General features: G+C 38.0%; 1 protein-coding gene across 5 annotated transcripts in view; it reads left to right on the top strand.

Annotated features, from left to right (window-relative positions):
- The window catches only part of CD36 (CD36 molecule (CD36 blood group)), a 92,054-nt gene that overhangs the window by 47,473 nt on the left and 27,219 nt on the right, over positions 1–17,362 (top strand). For 2 of the 5 annotated variants that reach the window (XM_007467035.1, XM_007467036.1), the window contains exons 2-3: positions 11,707–11,795; positions 12,274–12,483. In XM_007467035.1, coding sequence (XP_007467097.1) covers positions 12,364–12,483 — 120 coding nt within the window. In that variant the 5' untranslated portion in view covers positions 11,707–11,795; positions 12,274–12,363. Of the gene's footprint in view, positions 1–11,706; positions 11,796–12,271; positions 12,484–17,362 lie in introns of those variants that run through there. The other 3 variants (XM_007467037.1, XM_007467039.1, XM_007467038.1) reach the window with 3 other exon arrangements.

Genomic DNA, 17,362 nt, shown 5'->3' with positions numbered 1-17,362 from the left:
TGCGTTTTGTGGGCAGATACTGTATTTATTAGGTGAGGAAGACTGTGTATCAAAAGAATCACAGTGTGTGTCTAGTGGTAAACAGAGGTGTGTGATCTGGTTTCCTATTCCAAGGAAAAGTGGAAGGAAGGCTTATGGAGAGAATAGGAAATTTCTAACTCACTCATGAGTTAGAAAATGTCATCCAGGTCCTGGCACTCATTTATGGTACAAGTACATACTGTTATAATCTGAAAATGTTAAAGTTTCGTAGTTCACATCCCAGGAAACTGTACCTCTGGGCCATACCTTTTCTGGGTGGAGTTTCCCAGGAAACACAGCTCTATCTGCACATGGCAATAATTGACACATTCTCTGGAAATTTTATTATCCTGACCTACTAATGGAGACGCTTCTTATAGCTCAGTCTCAGTTCCTACCACCAGGTTTCCAACATAGTAGAATGGCATAACTCTCGTAAGTTCATCTAGAAACATTTTGTAGATATCACAGCAAAAAAAGAAACAGCCACGTGTACATATACTCATGAATTCTACAAAAGGAATAGGACTTAATGTCTGTGAACTGATAGGATACAGCTGATCTCCATATAGACTGAAGAAAGTTATGGGAGTAGTGATATCTTAAAATATTTCTTTTTATTTTCTCTTCCTTCTTCTTATTGGTCTCAAAAATATGTTTTCTTCTCTGTACCTTTGATTATTTTTTGTTTTCTAAACTTAAGTACTTTAAGCAAGCAATAAGTTATTACACATATCAATGTCTTATTTTTTGTTTGTTTATGTTTGAGTAAAATGTGCTTTCTTTTTTTTCTTTTTTTACATCTTTATTGGAGTATAATTGCTTTACAATGGTGTGTTAGTTTCCACTTTACAACAAGGTGAATCAGTTATACATATACATGTGTCCCCATATCTCTTCCCTCTTACGTCTCCCTCCCTCCCACCCTCCGTATCCCACCCCTCGAGGTGGTCACAAGGCACCAAGCTGATCTCCCTGTACTATGCAGCTACTTCCCACCAGCTATCTATTCTACGTTTGGTAGTGTATATATGTGCATGCCACTCTCTCACTTTGTCACAGCTTACCCTTCCCCCTCCCCAGCTCCTCAAGTCCATTCTCTAGTAGGTCTGTGTCTTTATTCCTGTCTTACCCATAGGTTCTTCATGACATTTTTTTTTCTTAGATTCCATATATATGTGTTAGCATACGGTATTTGTCTTTCTCTTTCTGACTTAATTCACTCTGTATGACAGACTGTAGGTCCAACCACCTCACTACAAATATTTCAATTTCGTTTCTTTTTATGGCTGAGCAATATTCCATTGTATATATATGCCACATCTTCTTTATCCATTCATCTGATGATGGACAGTTAGGTTGCGTCCATGTCCTGGCTATTGTAAATAGAGCTGCAATGAACATTTTGGTACATGACTCTTTTTGAATTATGGTTTTCTCAGGGTATAGGCCCAGGAGTGGGTTTGCTGGGTCGTATGGTAGTTCTATTTGTAGCTTTTTAAGGAACCTCCATACTATTCTCCATAGTGGCTGTACCAATTCACATTCCCACCGGCAGTGCAAGAGTGTTCCCTTTTCTCCACACCCTCTCCAGCATTTATTGTTTCTAGATTTTTTGATGATGGCCATTCTGACCAGTGTGAGATGATATCTCATTGCAGTTTTGATTTGCATTTCTCTAATGATTAATGATGTTGAGCATTCCTTCATGTGTTTGTTGGCAATCTGTATATCTTCTTTGGAGAAATGTCTGTTTAGGTCTTCTGCCCATTTTTGGATTGGGTTGTTTGTTGTTTTGTTATTGAGCTGCATGACCTGCTTGTAAATTTGGAGATTAATCGTTTCTCAGTTGCTTCATTTGCAAATATTTTCTCCCATTCTGAGGGTTGTCTTTTGGTCTTGTTTATGGTTTCCTTTGCTGTGCAAAAGCTTTGAAGTTTCATTAGGTCCCATTTGTTTATTTTTGTTTTTATTTCCATTTCTCTAGGAGGTGGGTCAAAAAGGATCTTGCTGTGATTTATGTCATAGAGTGCTCTGCCTATGTTTTCCTCTAAGAGTTTGATAGTTTCTGGCCTTACATTTAGGTCTTTAATCCATTTTGAGCTTATTTTTGTGTATGGTGTTAGGGAATGATCTAATCTCATACTTTTACATGTACCTGTCCAGTTTTCCCAGCACCACTTATTGAATAGGCTGTCCTTTCTCCACTGTACATTCCTGCCTCCTTTATCAAAGATAAGGTGACCGTATGTGTGTGGGTTTATCATTGGGCTTTCTATCCTTTTCCATTGATCTATATTTCTGTTTTTGTGCCTGTACTATACTCTCTTGATTGCTGTAGCTTTGTAGTATAGTCTGAAGTCAGGGAGCCTGATATCTCCAGCTCCGTTGTTCGTTCTCATGATTGCTTTAGCTATTCGGGGTCTTCTTTGTTTCCATACAAATTGTGAAATTTTTTGTTCTAGTTCTGTGAAAAATGCCAGTGGTAGTTTGATAGGGATTGCATTGAATCTGTAGATTGCTTTGGGTAGTAGAGTCATTTTCACAATGTTGATTGTTCCGATCCAAGTACATGGTATATCTCTCCATCTATTTGTACCATCTATAATTTCTTTCATCAGTGTCTTATAATTTTCTGCATACAGGTCTTTTGTCTCCTTAGGTAGGTTTATTCCTAGATATTTTATTCTTTTTGTTCCAATGGTAAATGGGAGTGTTTTCTTGATTTCACTTTCAGATTTTTCATCATTAGTGTATAGGAATGCCAGAGATTTCTGATGCATTAATTTTGTATCCTGCTACTTTACCAAATTCATTGATTAGCTCTAGTAGTTTTCTGGTAGCATCTTTAGGATTCTCTGTGTATAGTATCATGTCATCTGCAAACAGTGACGGCTTTACTTCTTCTTTTCTGATTTGTATTCCTTTTTTTTGCCTTTTCTTCTCTGATTGCTGTGGCTAAAACTTTCAAAACTATGTTGAATAAGAGTGGTGAGAGTGGGCAACCTTGTCTTTTTCCTGATCTTCGTGGAATGGTTTCAGTTTTTCACCATTGAGGACGATGTTGGCTGTGGGTTTGTCATATATGGCCTTTATTATGTTGAGGAAAGTTACCTCTATGCCTACTTTCTGCAGGGTTTTTATCATAAATGGGCGTTGAATTTTGTCGAAAGCTTTCTCTGCATCTATTGAGATGATCATATGGTTTTTCTCCTTCAATTTGTTAATATGGTGTATCACGTTGTTCAATTTGCGTATATTGAAGAATCCTTGCATTCCTGGAATAAACCCCACTTGATCATGGTGTATGATCCTTTTAATGTGCTGTTGGATTCTGTTTGCTAGTATTTTGTTGAGGATTTTTGCATCTATGTTCATCAGTGATAGTGGCCTGTAGTTTTCTTTCTTTGTGACATCCTTGTCTGGTTTAGGTATCAGGGTGACTGTGGCCTCGTGGAATGAGTTTGGGAGTGTTCCTCCCTCTGTTATATTTTGGAAGAGTTTGAGAAGGATAGGTGTTATCTCTTCTCTAAATGTTTGATAGAATTCGCCTGTGAAGCCGTCTGGTCCTGGGCTTTTGTTTGTTGGAAGATTTTTAATCACAGTTTCAATTTCAGTGTTTGTGATTGGTCTGTTCATATTTTCTATTTCTTCCTGATTCAGTCTTGGCATGTTGTGCATTTCTAAGAATTTGTCTATTTCTTCCAGGTTGTCCATTTTATTGGCATAGAGTTGCTTGTAGTAATCTCTCATGATCCTTTGTATTTCTGCAGTGTCAGTTGTTGCTTCTCCTTTTTCATTTCTAATTCTATTGATTTGAGTCTTCTCCCTTTTTTTCTTGATGAGTCTGGCTAATGGTTTATCTATTTTGTTTATCTGCTCCAGGAACCAGCTTTTACTTTTATAGATCTTCGCTATCGTTTCCTTCATTTCTTACTCATTTATTTCTGATCTGATCGTTATGGTTTCTTTCCTTCTGCTAACTTTGGGGTTTTTTTGTTCTTCTTTCTCTAACTGCTTTAGGTGCAAGGTTAGGTTGTTTATTTGAGATGTTTCCAGTTTCTTAAGGTAGGATTGTATTGCTATAAACTTCCCTCTTAGAACTGCTTTTGCTGCATCCCATAGGTTTTGGGTTATCATGTCTCCACTGTCATTTGTTTCTAGGTATTTTTTGAATTCCTCTTTGATTTCTTCAGTGATCTCTTGGTTATTAAGTAGTGTATTGTTTAGCCTCCATGAGTTTTTATTTTTTACAGATCTTTTCCTGTAATTGATATCTAGTCTCGTAGCGTTGTGGTCAGAAAAGATACTTGATACAATTTCAATTTTCTTAAATTTACCAAGGCTTGATTTGTGACCCAAGATATGCTCTATCCTGGAGAATGTTCCATGAGCACCTGAGAAAAATGTGTATTCTGTTGTTTTTGGATGGAGTGTCCTATAAATATCAATTAAGTCCATCTTGTTTAATGTATCATTTAAAGCTCGTGTTTCCTTATTTATTTTCATTTTGGATGATCTGTCCATTGATGAAAGTGGGGTTTTAAAGTCCCCTACTTATGAATGTGTTACTGTCGATTTCCCCTTTATGGTTGTTAGTATTTGCCTTATGTATTGAGGTGCTCCTATGTTGGGTGCATAAATATTTACTATTGTTATATCTTGGTCTTGGATCAATCCCTTGATCATATGTAGTGTCCTTCTTTGTCTCTTGTAATAGTCTTTGTTTTAAAGTCTATTTTGTGTGATATGAGAATTGCTACTCCAGCTTTCTTTTGGTTTCCATTTGCATGGAATATGTTTTTCCATCCCCTCACTTTCAGTCTGTATGTGTCCCTAGGTCTGAAGTGGGTCTCTTGTAGACAGCATATATATGGGTCTTGTTTTTGTATCCATTCAGCCAGTCTGTGTCTTTTGGTGGGAGCATTTAGTCCATTTACAGTTAAGGTAATTATTGATATGTATGTTCCTATTCCCATTTTCTTAATTGTCTTGGTTTCGTTATTGTAGTTCTTTTCCTTCTATTGTGTTTCTTGCCTAGAGAAGTTCCATTACATTTGTTGTAAAGCTGGTTTGGTGGCACTGAGCTCTCTCAGCTTTAGCTTTTCTGTAAAGGTTTTAATTTCTCCATCAAATCTGAATGAGATCCTTGCTGGGTAGAGTAATCTTGGTTGTAGGTTTTTCTCCTTCATCACTTTAAGTATGTCCTGCCAGTGCCTTCTGCCTTGTAGAGTTTCTGCTGAGAGATCAGCTGTTAACCTTATGGGGATTCCCTTGTGTGTTATTTGTTGTTTTTCCCTTGCTGCTTTTAATATGCTTTCTTTGTATTTAGTTTTTGACAGTTTGATTAATATGTGTCTTGGCGTATTTCTCCTTGAATTTATCCTGTATGGGACTCTCTGTGCTTCCTGGACTTGATTAACGATTTCCTTTCCCATATTAGGGAAGTTTTCAACTATAATCTCTTCAAATATTTTCTCAGTCCCTTTCTTTTTCTCTTCTTCTTCTGGAACCCCTATAATTCGAATGTTGGTGCGTTTAATGTTGTCCCAGAGGTCTCTGAGACTGTCCTCAGTTCTTTTCATTCTTTTTTCTTTATTCTGCTCTGCAGTAGTTATTTCCACTATTTTATCTTCCAGGTCACTTATCCGTTCTTCTGCCTCATTTATTCTGCTATTGATCCCATCTAGTTTTAATTTCATTTATTGTGTTGTTCATCATTGCTTGTTTCCTCTTTAGTTCTTCTAGGTCCTTGTTAAATGTTTCTTGCATTTTGCCTATTCTATTTCCAAGATTTTGGATCATCTTTACTATCATTATTTTGAATTCTTTTTCAGGTAGACTGCCTCTTTCCTCTTCATTTGTTAGGTCTGGTGGGTTTTTATCTTGCTCCTTCATCTGCTGTGTGCTTTTCTGTCTTCTCAACTTGCTTATCTTACTGTGTTTGGGGTCTCCTTTTTGCAGGCTGCAGGTTTGTAGTTCCCTTTGTTTTTGTTGTCTGTACCCAATGGCTAAAGTTGGTTCAGTGGGTTGTGTAGGCTTCCTGGTGGAGGGGACTAGTGCCTGTGTTCTGGTGGATGAGGCTGGATCTTGTCTTTCTGGTGGGCAGGTCCACATCTGGTGGTGTGTTTTGGGGTGTCTGTGGCCTTATTATGATTTTAGGCAGCCTCTCTGCTAATGTGTGGGGTTGTGTTCCTGTCTTGCTAGTTGTTTGGCATAGGATTTCCAGCACTGTAGCTTGCTGGTCATTGAGTGAAGCTGGGTGTTGGTGTTGAGATGGAGATCTCTGGGAAATTTTCGCCATTTGATATTACGTGGAACTGGGAGGTCCCTCGTGGACCAGTGTCCTGAAGTTGGCTCTCCCACCTCAGAGGCACAGCACTGACTACTGGCACCAAGAACCTTTCATCCACACGGCTAGAATAAAAGGGGGAAAAAGTAGAAAGAAAGAAAAAGAAAGAAAGAAAGAAAGAAAGAAAGAAAGAGGAGAAAATAAAATAATGTAAGACAAAATAAAGTTATTAAAATAAAAAATATTTATTAAGAAAAAAATTTGTTTTAAAGTAAAAAAAAAAAAAAGGACAGACAGAACCCTAGGACAAAGGGTGAAAACAATGCTATAGAGACAAAATCTCACACAGAAGCTTACACATACACACTCACAAAGAGGAAAAGGGGAAAAAATCATAAATCTTGCTCTGAAAGTCCACCTCCTCAATTTGGGATGATTCGTTGTCTATTTAGGCATTCCACAGATGCAGGGTACAGCAAGATGATTGTGGAGATTTAATCCACTGCTCCTGAGGCTGCTGGGACAGATTTCCCTTTCTCTTCTTTGTTCGCACAGCTCCCGGGGCTCAGCTTTGGATTTGGACCCGCCTCTGCATGTAGGTCGCCGGAGGGCGTCTGTTCTTCGCTCAGACAGGACGGGGATAATGAAGCCGCTGCTTCGGGGGCTTTGGCTCACTCAGGCGGGGGGGAGGGAGGGGCCCGGAGTGCGGGGCGAGCCTGCGGCGGCAGAGGCCGGCATGATATTGTACCAGCCTGAGGCGCGCCGTGCGTTCTCCCGGGGGAGTTGTCCCTGGATCCGGGACCCTGGCAGTGGCGGGCTGCACAGGCTCCCCGGAAGGGAGGTGTGGATAGTGACCTGTGCTTGCACACAGGCTTCCTGGTGGCGGCAGCAGTGGCCTTAAGTGTCTCAGGTCCATCTCTGTGGTCCGCGCTGTTCGCCACGGCTCGCGCCCGTCTCTGGAGCTCCTTTAAGCAGCGCTCTTAATCCCCTCTCCTCGCGCACCAGGAAACAGAGGGAAGAAAAAGTCTCTTGCCTCTTCGGCAGCTCCAGACCTTTTCCCGGACTCCCTCCTGGCTAGTCGTGGTGCACTAACCCCCTGCAGGCTGTGTTCACGCGGCCAGTCCTCTCCTCAATGTCTGATCATGAAGAAGAAATAACAGTAAAGAATGAAACTTAATCTAATATTAGCAAGTAAAATAAGTTTTATTATGTCAGAAGCTGTACTATTGAGAGAACCATGTGTGCAAAACACAAATTTTATGTGCTCTAAACGGCTACATGTGAGAGGAGAGTGGGGAATAACTATACTTTTTTTATGAAGCTCTTGAATAGAATGTCCTGAGTAACCTGAACTTTCATGTATTCAGTGCATGTCCTACTTAATTTGTTGGTCCCTCCTTTGCTTCAGGTGAATAAAACTACAGTTGACTCTTGAACAGAACAGGTTTGAACTTTGTGGGTCCACTTTTACACAGAATTTTTTCAGTAGATACTACAGTACTACCTGATCCACAATTGGATCCACAGATGCAGAACTACAGAAAAGGAGGGCTGACTGTATAGTTATATGTGGATTTTCCACTGCCTGCAGGGTCCATAACCCCTCTGTGTTGTTCAGGGGTCAACTTGTATTTGTAATTTTGTAGTATGAAGCATAAGGTTAAAGTATAATTATAATAGCAATACTTAACTTATGGTGACAGGGCACTGAAGCATAATAAATGAACACAAGTAAGTAGTTCCCCCACATTCACAGGTGTGGAGGATACCTTCTAAGACCCTCAGTGGGTGCCTGAACCCAGAGATAGCACCAAACCCTAAGTAGTTCCCCTGTAGCCAAGATTTTGCTTTCTACAGGTTCAGTTAACTTCACTTGACCACTTTTGAAACTGTGAAAAGCAAACCCATTGATAAAGGAGGACTACACCACACATGTGAAATATCTTGCCTATTCTTAGAGAAAAAAAAAGGAAACTTACATCAAGGTAACAAAAGTATGTCAGCCAAGAGAAAATGTGCAAAATTAGATAAACTCAATCTTTTTCTGTTGAAAGTATCAATACACATATGCAGGAATGTTAGAGTAACTCTTGTATCTTTGCTTATGCATCATCCAGACAGTGTCAGACTAGGAACTGCCTAACCATGCAATTCAACCCAAAAAATTATTGACACTTCTGTTTTCTGATGAACTTGACTCAACAGCGGTGGACTGTGTATACTATCTCACTTCAATTTTAAATTCAAAGCAGACAGAGCCTAGGCAGTACCCAGGTCTGCCCATGACTTCACATCTCTGGGCTCAGGGTCCTTGGAAGTCATAGTAATGGGTTTTCAGGTTTAGAGAGGCATTGAATAACCTGTTGCCCCCTGGGTCATCCAGTGGACTTTCTTGGGACTCTTTGCCCCTTGCAGAAACTCTTTCCTGTAGTCCATGGGGCTGCTTGAATAAAGGAGAATGATTCTGGGAAAGGTCAGGTAGATTCTTAACTAGGTGATGGCATAGATCTGGAAAGGGGCAAATAATACACCTCTGTCCATCTCAGAAACCATGCAATTGTAATGTTTAACTCATTTTATATTCCATCTGTCAGAATTGCAAATGACATTAATATTGAATAATTTTTAGTGGTGTTTATATAGGAGATACAGTATCTTTCTGAAAGAGATGATTTTATCTTTGAGTTATGTTTTTTAATAGATTCATGATGTTACAGAAACAAAACTAGAATTTGACCCTCGGGATTTCATGTCCCAATTTTTTAACGAATTGCAGTCCATTTGTTTCTACAGAGATTCTCCTCAAGTTTCCTAAACATGGGATAGGATAGTGTTACTTGGGAGTGGGGAAACCAAGTTAGGAATCAGGGTCTCGGGGTTCCCACCACTGCTATAATCAAAGTCACTCTGCCTGGTCTTCCATGTAAGAATTTGAGTGAAGAACCAGTTCAGCTGCCTAAATTAAGAACTGGGGATCTCATCTTAGCATCTTATTTTACACATGAGGAAACTGAGGAATAGAGCTATTAAATGACTTGCCCAAGGTCAGCTGGCAAGAGAGTAGCCCATCATGCTTCAGTTTATTTATTCTCCAGTCTACCAGTCTCAATTACAGCAGGCTCGATCCCTGTATCCTGATGACTACCTTAAGTATAACTTGCAGATTTTGAACTGCGGAATGGTCTATGAAATGGGCATTCAGTAAAATATTACTTGATAAGCTCCCCTGAATATGATCACTTGTATACAGTACAGAACACCTGGGTGACATTCTCTACTCAGCAATTACAATGATCGTTTAAAAGGTGATGTTTCAGGGCTTCCCTGGTGGCGCAGTGGTTGAGAGTCCGCCTGCCGATGCAGGGGACACAGGTTCGTGCCCCAGTCCAGGAAGATCCCACATGCCGCAGAGCGGCTGGGCCCGTGAGCCATGGCCGCTGAGCCTGCGCGAACAGAGCGTGTGCTCCGCAACGGGAGAGCCCATAACAGTGAGAGGGGCCCGCGTACCGCAAAAATACAAAAACAAAAAAGATGATGTTTCACAAAAATTTTAAGGTGCTGTACAATTATCCTTTGCAAAGGAGATTCTACTTGTGAATATCTAGTCATTATTATCAGGTTTAAATAATTTGTTCCATTGCATTATGACCATCCTGGCCAAAGCCATAGGAGGTAGGGTATATTCTTCCCCCTCCAACCGCAAGCAGTTAATAAAAAGCCAAGTCTACTTGCTCAGGGACACATAAAATTCCACAGGAAAGATAAATCACTTGTTTAGGCTTGTGTGTTTTGTTTACATTGGAAAAAAACATGTGACACTCATGACTATTCAAGCTTCTTAGCCATGAGGACCTCAGTGTGAATCAGTTTGCTCATCTGATTTACAGTGGGAGTATCCTAGCTATAAGGTATTGGTCAAGGGAAATCCTAAAGGATGAAAAATAAATAAATTGCCATGAAAAAATTTTATAACATCTTTTTCCATTTTGGGGAAATGTCTTATTTTCTTAACATTAGTGTTAACACTATTTTCTTAGCTATGCAGTTAATATTTTTAAAAAACTAAATGTTTCCTCAAGTGGAAAGAACTACTAATAAAATCATCAGAGTGGTACTTCAACCACAACAAAGCTAGGGAGGGAAAATCTGAGACCATAACAAAATATAATTATTATTATACTTACAAGGTTGAGAAAAATATTGCATGTGCCTCTTTTTTGTCTGTAGCCTCCATTCTGTTGGCATTTTTGTTTTCCTTGGCCAGGGGCATTTTGAAGTAGGGAATATTTGTTTATAAGCTACAAAGCACATTCTGTTTATTGATGTCAGGTCAACCCCATTATAAAAAATGCGATTGCAACCAAAATAGCTCAAATGAGTATGTTTTCAATATTTGAATAATAAAGTCTTATTAACTTTGTTACAATAGGATCTACTTATTCCACTAAGAGTTTTCTTCCAAAGATAAGACTGACTAAGTGAAATACATATTGACACAATCTAGTTGCTTTTAACAGAACTGGCATGAGTCAGTTGCCCATGACAAAATGAACAATATTGCCCTTGAATATGTTAAAATACATATATGTGAGACCAGCAAGAAAGCAATGCCTATCACAGAAACTAGACATCCTCTACATATTTTGTTTAAAGTCTTTTCACCTTTAGACTATCTAAAAATCAGTTATTAAAAAAAGAAATTGACTCAATTTCATTTCTTTTTATGGCTGAGTAATATTCCATTGTATATATGTGCCACATCTTTATCCATTCATCTGTTGATGGACATACATATGGAATCTAAGAAAGAAAAAAAAAAAGGTCATGAAGAACGTAGGGGTAAGACGGGAATAAAGACACAAACCTACTAGAGCATGGACTTGAGGATATGGGGAGGGGTAGGGGTAGGCTGTGACGAGGTGAGAGAGTGGCATGGACATATATACACTACCGAGCATAAAGTGGATAGCTAGTGGGAAGCAGCCGCATAGCACAGGGAGATCAGCTAGGTGCTTTGTGACCACCTAGAGGGGTGGGATAGGGAGGGTGGGAGGGAGATGCAAGAGGGACGAGTTATGGAGTTACATGTATATGTATAGCTGATTCACTTTGTTATACAGCAGAAACTAACACACCATTGTAAAGCAATTATACTCCAATAAAGATGTTAAAAAAAATTTAAAAAGAAATTGAAAATGAAGTACTCTTCTTTAAAATATTTCAATGTTTTCAACACCGTGTATAAGAAAGAATGCAGGCATGAACTCAATATTGATGAAAGTGTAATTTTCTTTTAATAGTGATTATAATTTTGATGATATTAGGGAGTAGTCTAGTGCTAATTTTCTGACAATGTATTTTCCCAATTTACTTATGCTTTTTTGTTTTAACAGGTAGCTTACAATTGATTACAAGAATTGATTCCTCTGAGACTCATCAGATCATTTCCTGTAAAATCCGTATCTTTCTATTTGTGAAAAAGGTAAAGAAAACATCTGTCACCAAACTTGCTTAGCATTTAGATGTGATAGACATCAGTCCACCCACATTCAGTTTGCAGGAGAACTCCAGTTAGGGTACAGATGGTTGTGTTGGGGTGGAGAAGCCAGATAGAGGGTGAAGAGGCCCGTAAGTGTCCCAGGGTGATGCAAGGTAAGCAGAGGGCAAGAGTACAGTAAGCATATTCTCCTTAGATAAGATTTCAGAATGTTAATCATCCATAGAAAATTTTAAAGAGGAGAACTTTGAAGAACTGCTCTATGTGACATTATTTATTACTTCTACCACTGGTAGGTGGGTCAAATCAAGAAAGGACAAGACCTATAAAGTTTTATTTAAAAAAAAAAAAGGATCTGTTTATAACTGGCAAAATGATCTGTTTCAGTTGCGTGTTTTCCTTGTACTTTGATCTTTTAGTATGATACTTATGCTTCTGTTTTATGATCTCCTTCTAATGATAGAACGAGACCTCTTGGAAACCACCTTCATCAGGCCCGGGAGTTTGAAAGAAGCAGGTGCTGAACCTTAGTTTTTTTCCCTCAACAAGAAAAATGGGCTGCGATCGAAACTGTGGGCTCATCGCTGGTGCTGTCATTGGTGCAGTCCTGGCTGTGTTTGGAGGTATTCTAATGCCAGTTGGAGACATGCTTATTGAGAAGACAATTAAAAAGGTACAAGTAATTTCAAGAATATTTCTTGCCATCCTGATTCATTCTATCTTCCATCCCTTTTTGGCTTAGGGTAGCTGTTTGATATTTCATTGTAACTGGCAATAATGTGTCTCCAACACAAACATGATTGTGAGCTACTGAAACTCTACATGATAGAGAAGTGGTCACAGTATGATGTATATTCTACCATTCATATTCTATATGAATGCACTGTCATCTTAGGTCTAAATATTTAATTTCTGATAAAAAACTATTATAGGTATGCAGGTAAGTAGAAATAATTGCATTTAATTATGTCAACAGAGTATGCTGATAAGCTCTTGAATGAGAAATGAGTTATTTTGTGAGGGTACATTTATAAAATAGTTGCAATTTGATTAATGTTGAGAAAAGTAAAATCATATTTAATATATATATAACTTAAACAAAATTGTGTTTAATATTGATGTAGGAATATTTGGTAAAACTGGTAAAAATTATTTCTGTTTGGTAAACTGCTCTATATGATATGTGTAATAATATATGATTGTCTTATGAACATTTCTTATTGATGAAGTTTGATAATTGACTTTTAGAAGATACTTCCAGAAATGTTATGTAGAACATATCCTAGTATATATGTAACAAGTTGACTATAGTTTTAACAAAACTAAAAATAAAAGTGACTAAAATGTATTTAGTCACCTATGTGTTAAGTCACTAAAAATAAAGTGACTTAATATATAGGCTTTGTACAACAAACTAGAATTTATCTCCCACCCTAGTTCCTTCTAATTCAGTTTCATACTCACCAACTTTAATTGATAAAGCGAAGGAAGACTAGAATAAAGAAAAGTAGATCTGCTGAAGTCCTAAACCAGGGATGGCAAATTCAAATGGCTTCAGGGGTTTGGAGACAAGGTTTAAAAAAAGAAAAAAATGGGGACTACCAAGAACAAGGTAAAAACAAGACAAGGACTATTGTGAATTTAAAAGTGTGTGCTCTGCCCAAAGGCATTTATGTTCATTTTTAAAATACAATGCTACACTGCTTTTACACAAAGAGAAGATGGAGACAGTGAAGCAAAACCATGAAAAAGTGTGTGGAGCTAGCTGATGAGCAATTAGCATGCAACATTTGTGGATATTTTGTTGGTTCATCTGATTGTGTAAAAAAAAATCTGTTGTACATATGTTTGGAAGTATATACCCTTTTTGTGAAATCTTACAAGGTGAAGCAGGTTAGGTTTTTTTTACCATTGATGAAAAATAAAGTACATATGTGAAAGAAAAAAAAATATGACATTTTGATATTCTTATAAAAAAGTTTGGGGCTTCCCTGGTGGTGCAGTGGTTGAGAGTCCGCCTGCCGATGCAGGGGACACGGGTTCGTGCCCCGGTCCGGGAAGATCCCACATGCAGCCGAGTGGCTGGGCCCGTCAGCCATGGCCGCTGAGCCTGCATGTCTGGAGCAAAAATGTTTGATTCTTTTGGTTTGTTTGTTTTCTTGTTTTGTTTTTTTTTACTATTTCAATGCTATAGACAAAATGAGTTTGTGTATAAATACATTGAAAATCTAAGAAAACTGAAAAACAAATATAAAGTGAAATGGAGCTATGAGGGCAGTCTTGCTGACAAAATTTCTTTCATTCATTGTATATTAGGTATCCTGTATTTGTGGCAACTTATACAAAGTTATGTGATGCATCATATCATGTATAGTGAGGCTGAATAGAAGCCTAGTTCATTGTATGAACATGGAAAGTAAACACTGAAAGATTAATTTCCAAATTATTCTGTTCTCTCGTATATCTCAAATTCAGTTGTTCTCTATTCCTTTACCTCTTAATCAAAATTATAAAGTATTATTTCATTCACTAAAAATAAATAAATAAATAAATAAAATACAATGCTAGCCAAATAAAACATATCTGAATGCTGGCCTCAGCCCTCAGCCTGCTTCAGATGTCAGTGGTCTAGACGTTAGTAAGCACAGTGCACATGGAGAACAACAAGAACGGAATCTGAAAATGGGCTAGACTACCAACTCATACTGCAATTTCTGTTCCTGCTAAGACCTTGATCTGTCTCATCCATTCATCCATGTTTAACATCTTACTCTTACTAGGAGTATAAACGTATACAATTATATTTCACTAAAGCACTGACCTAATTGACAAATAAATATGAAGATTTAATTTCAAATCTAGTTACCCAGGACAAGAAGTTACTATTTTCCAATGTTTTTTTGGTTTAGCTAAAATGCTTAGTCTTTAAATTTAAAAACTTTTCTCACTGCACCATTATAGCTCTTGTCTTAGTATAACAGATTTTTAAAAAATAGGACATTTTTTAGGTACAGTTTCTATACTTGCATGCTATATTTGCTTAATAACAGTACAGTCGTTGCTATCCTTTCTCTTGCTAACAGACTGCAAAATTTTCAACCTCATACATTTAACTGAAAATATACATTAAATTCCATCTCCTTCCTTGGAATTCCCAGTTTTCTTGATATTATTATTATTATATTTTATTTATTTATTTTTGGCTGTATTGGGTCTTTGTTGCTGTGCATGGGCTTTCTCTAGCTGTGGTGAGCAGGGGCTACGCTTCGTTGCGGTGCACGGGCTTCTCATTGCGGTGGCTTCTCTTGTTGTGGAGCATGGGCTCTAGGCGTGTGGGCTTCAGTAGTTGTGGCTCGCGGGCTCTAGAGCGCGGGCTCTAGAGCGCAGTCTCAGTAGTTGTGGCGCACGGGTTTAATTGCTCTGCGGCACGTGGGATCTTCCTGGACCAGGGCTCGAACCTGTGTCCCCTACATTGGCAGGTGGATTCTTAACCACTGTGCCACCAGGGAAGCCCTATTTTTAATACAGTTCAATAGAGACAGACAGGTGATGGTGAGGTGGCGAGAATCTAATAGTGCGAGAGGGAATTGACATTGTTCAACACCCTTTCTGCTCTATAAACTTGCTTCTCTTCTGTATATTCTGGGGCAAGAGAACAGGATCAGTTCTAACACAGAGACTATAACTTATTTTTTGGAAAAATCTTCAGAATAGAAAAGTGACAGTAATCTTCCAGTGCACAGCATTTTAGACTAAGACTATTTTTTGATACATAATTGATCATCTGTAGCTGAATAGTGATCATCTATTCTTTCTTATTATTCAACAATATTATTCATTTAGACCCTGTTAGATGGCATGATAGGTGCCAGCATCTATTTTAATTGTTTAATATTTATCTCTAAGTTCATAATGGCTAATCCTGAGGAAATAAGTGTTCTGAGTCATCAAAAATTGGCTTTTATATAGAGGCTAAGAGAGAATAAAATAAATATTTATCTCAAGAAATATGTTTTAACTGGGGAAAGCATATTGTAAGAAACTACAGAGACCTGTGAAACTCTATAATTGAATTCTAAAGCATATACTATAGAAAATAAATATTATTTAGAAAGAGAACTTTCTCAGAGTATTCAATAACTTCAGGAAGAAGGTGAGACTTGAATTGGATTTTGAAGTATAAAATTTTGGAAGTCCAAAGAAGACTCCAATAAAAGTGTCAAAGGACTGTTTAATACTATGGGGAAAGTTGTGGAAATGCAACTAAATGTGACGAGGGAAGGAAGAATATTAAAAAATGTGCCAAAAATATAGGATTAATAGGAGAGACAATTAGAAAAATAATAACATGGGGTAAGATTTAGGAAGCTTTGAACATCAGTTAGAAGACTAATTAATGAAATGATAGGCAATAATAGAGGGTGTATGTTTTCTGGTAGGTGTTAGATATAACAAAATCTGCATTCAGAGATTGATATCAAATATACTATATACTAATATACTATATACCATACATACTAATATACCATACTATATACTAATAAAGCATTTATTTAGTCCTACTAAGAGCTGCATATATACTAATTCATTTAATCTTCAGAAATATCTATGAGAAGGTACTATTATTTTACCCATTTTACAGTCACAAGACCCTAAATCAACTTGCCAACTCACCTAGCCAAAAGGAGGACGAGTTAGTTTCCAAACCTACGCAATCTGAAGGGAGAGACTAGATGATTTACACATTTTTTTTTTTTTTTTTTTTTGCGGTACGCGGGCCTCTCACTGTTGTGGCCTCTCCCGTCGTGGAGCACAGGCTCCAGACGCACAGGCTCAGCGGCCATGGCTCACGGGCCCAGCCGCTCCGCGGCATGTGGGATCTTTCCAGACCGGGGCACGAACCCGTGTTCCCTGCATTGGCAGGCAGACTCTCAACCACTGTGCCACTAGGGAAGCCCGATTTACACAGTTTTGTACTCTATAATTCTACAATAGAATGTACTGGAAAGTGAAGAGACCAAAAACAGGAAGCGCTAGGTAGGACATGACCACTTTCAAGGAGAATTTAAGACTCCCTTTAGAAAGATCTTTGCACAGACTGCACATAACAAAAGGCACTCTGGTTCAGTGTGGTGGAGTACATAGAACTGATGGGTGATGGGATGCAATGGGATAGAGGGACTAAACAGGGAGAGAGAGGAGTAAAAGAAACAAACTGCAAGATGTCCACTTGTTATTGATAGAAATGTATACCTTAGAAGAATAAAAAACAGACATTTTATAAGTGATTTGATATGAACATCAGTGTATATTTCAGAGGTCAGAGCTCAAGAGATTTGATCATTATTATAGAGAATACAGATAAAACTAAACAGTAGATTTGCTTAAGGAGAATTTGAATATAGAGACAAAAGGGCAGAGAAATTACTATAGGATTTGTGCATTCAGAGGTAGGTAGGAAGACAAAAACAGAAAAGGGTAAAATTATTTTATATGAAGCAATGAAAACAATAGAGTGCATTTTTTTGGAAGTTAATAGGAAGCCAATTTTC

Source organism: Lipotes vexillifer, unplaced genomic scaffold, assembly GCF_000442215.2.
Source record: "Lipotes vexillifer unplaced genomic scaffold, Lipotes_vexillifer_v1.1 scaffold247, whole genome shotgun sequence".
Lineage (NCBI taxonomy): Eukaryota > Metazoa > Chordata > Mammalia > Artiodactyla > Lipotidae > Lipotes > Lipotes vexillifer.
Note: the sequence above shows the minus strand (reverse complement) of the source record. Positions and strands in the feature narration are given on the sequence as shown.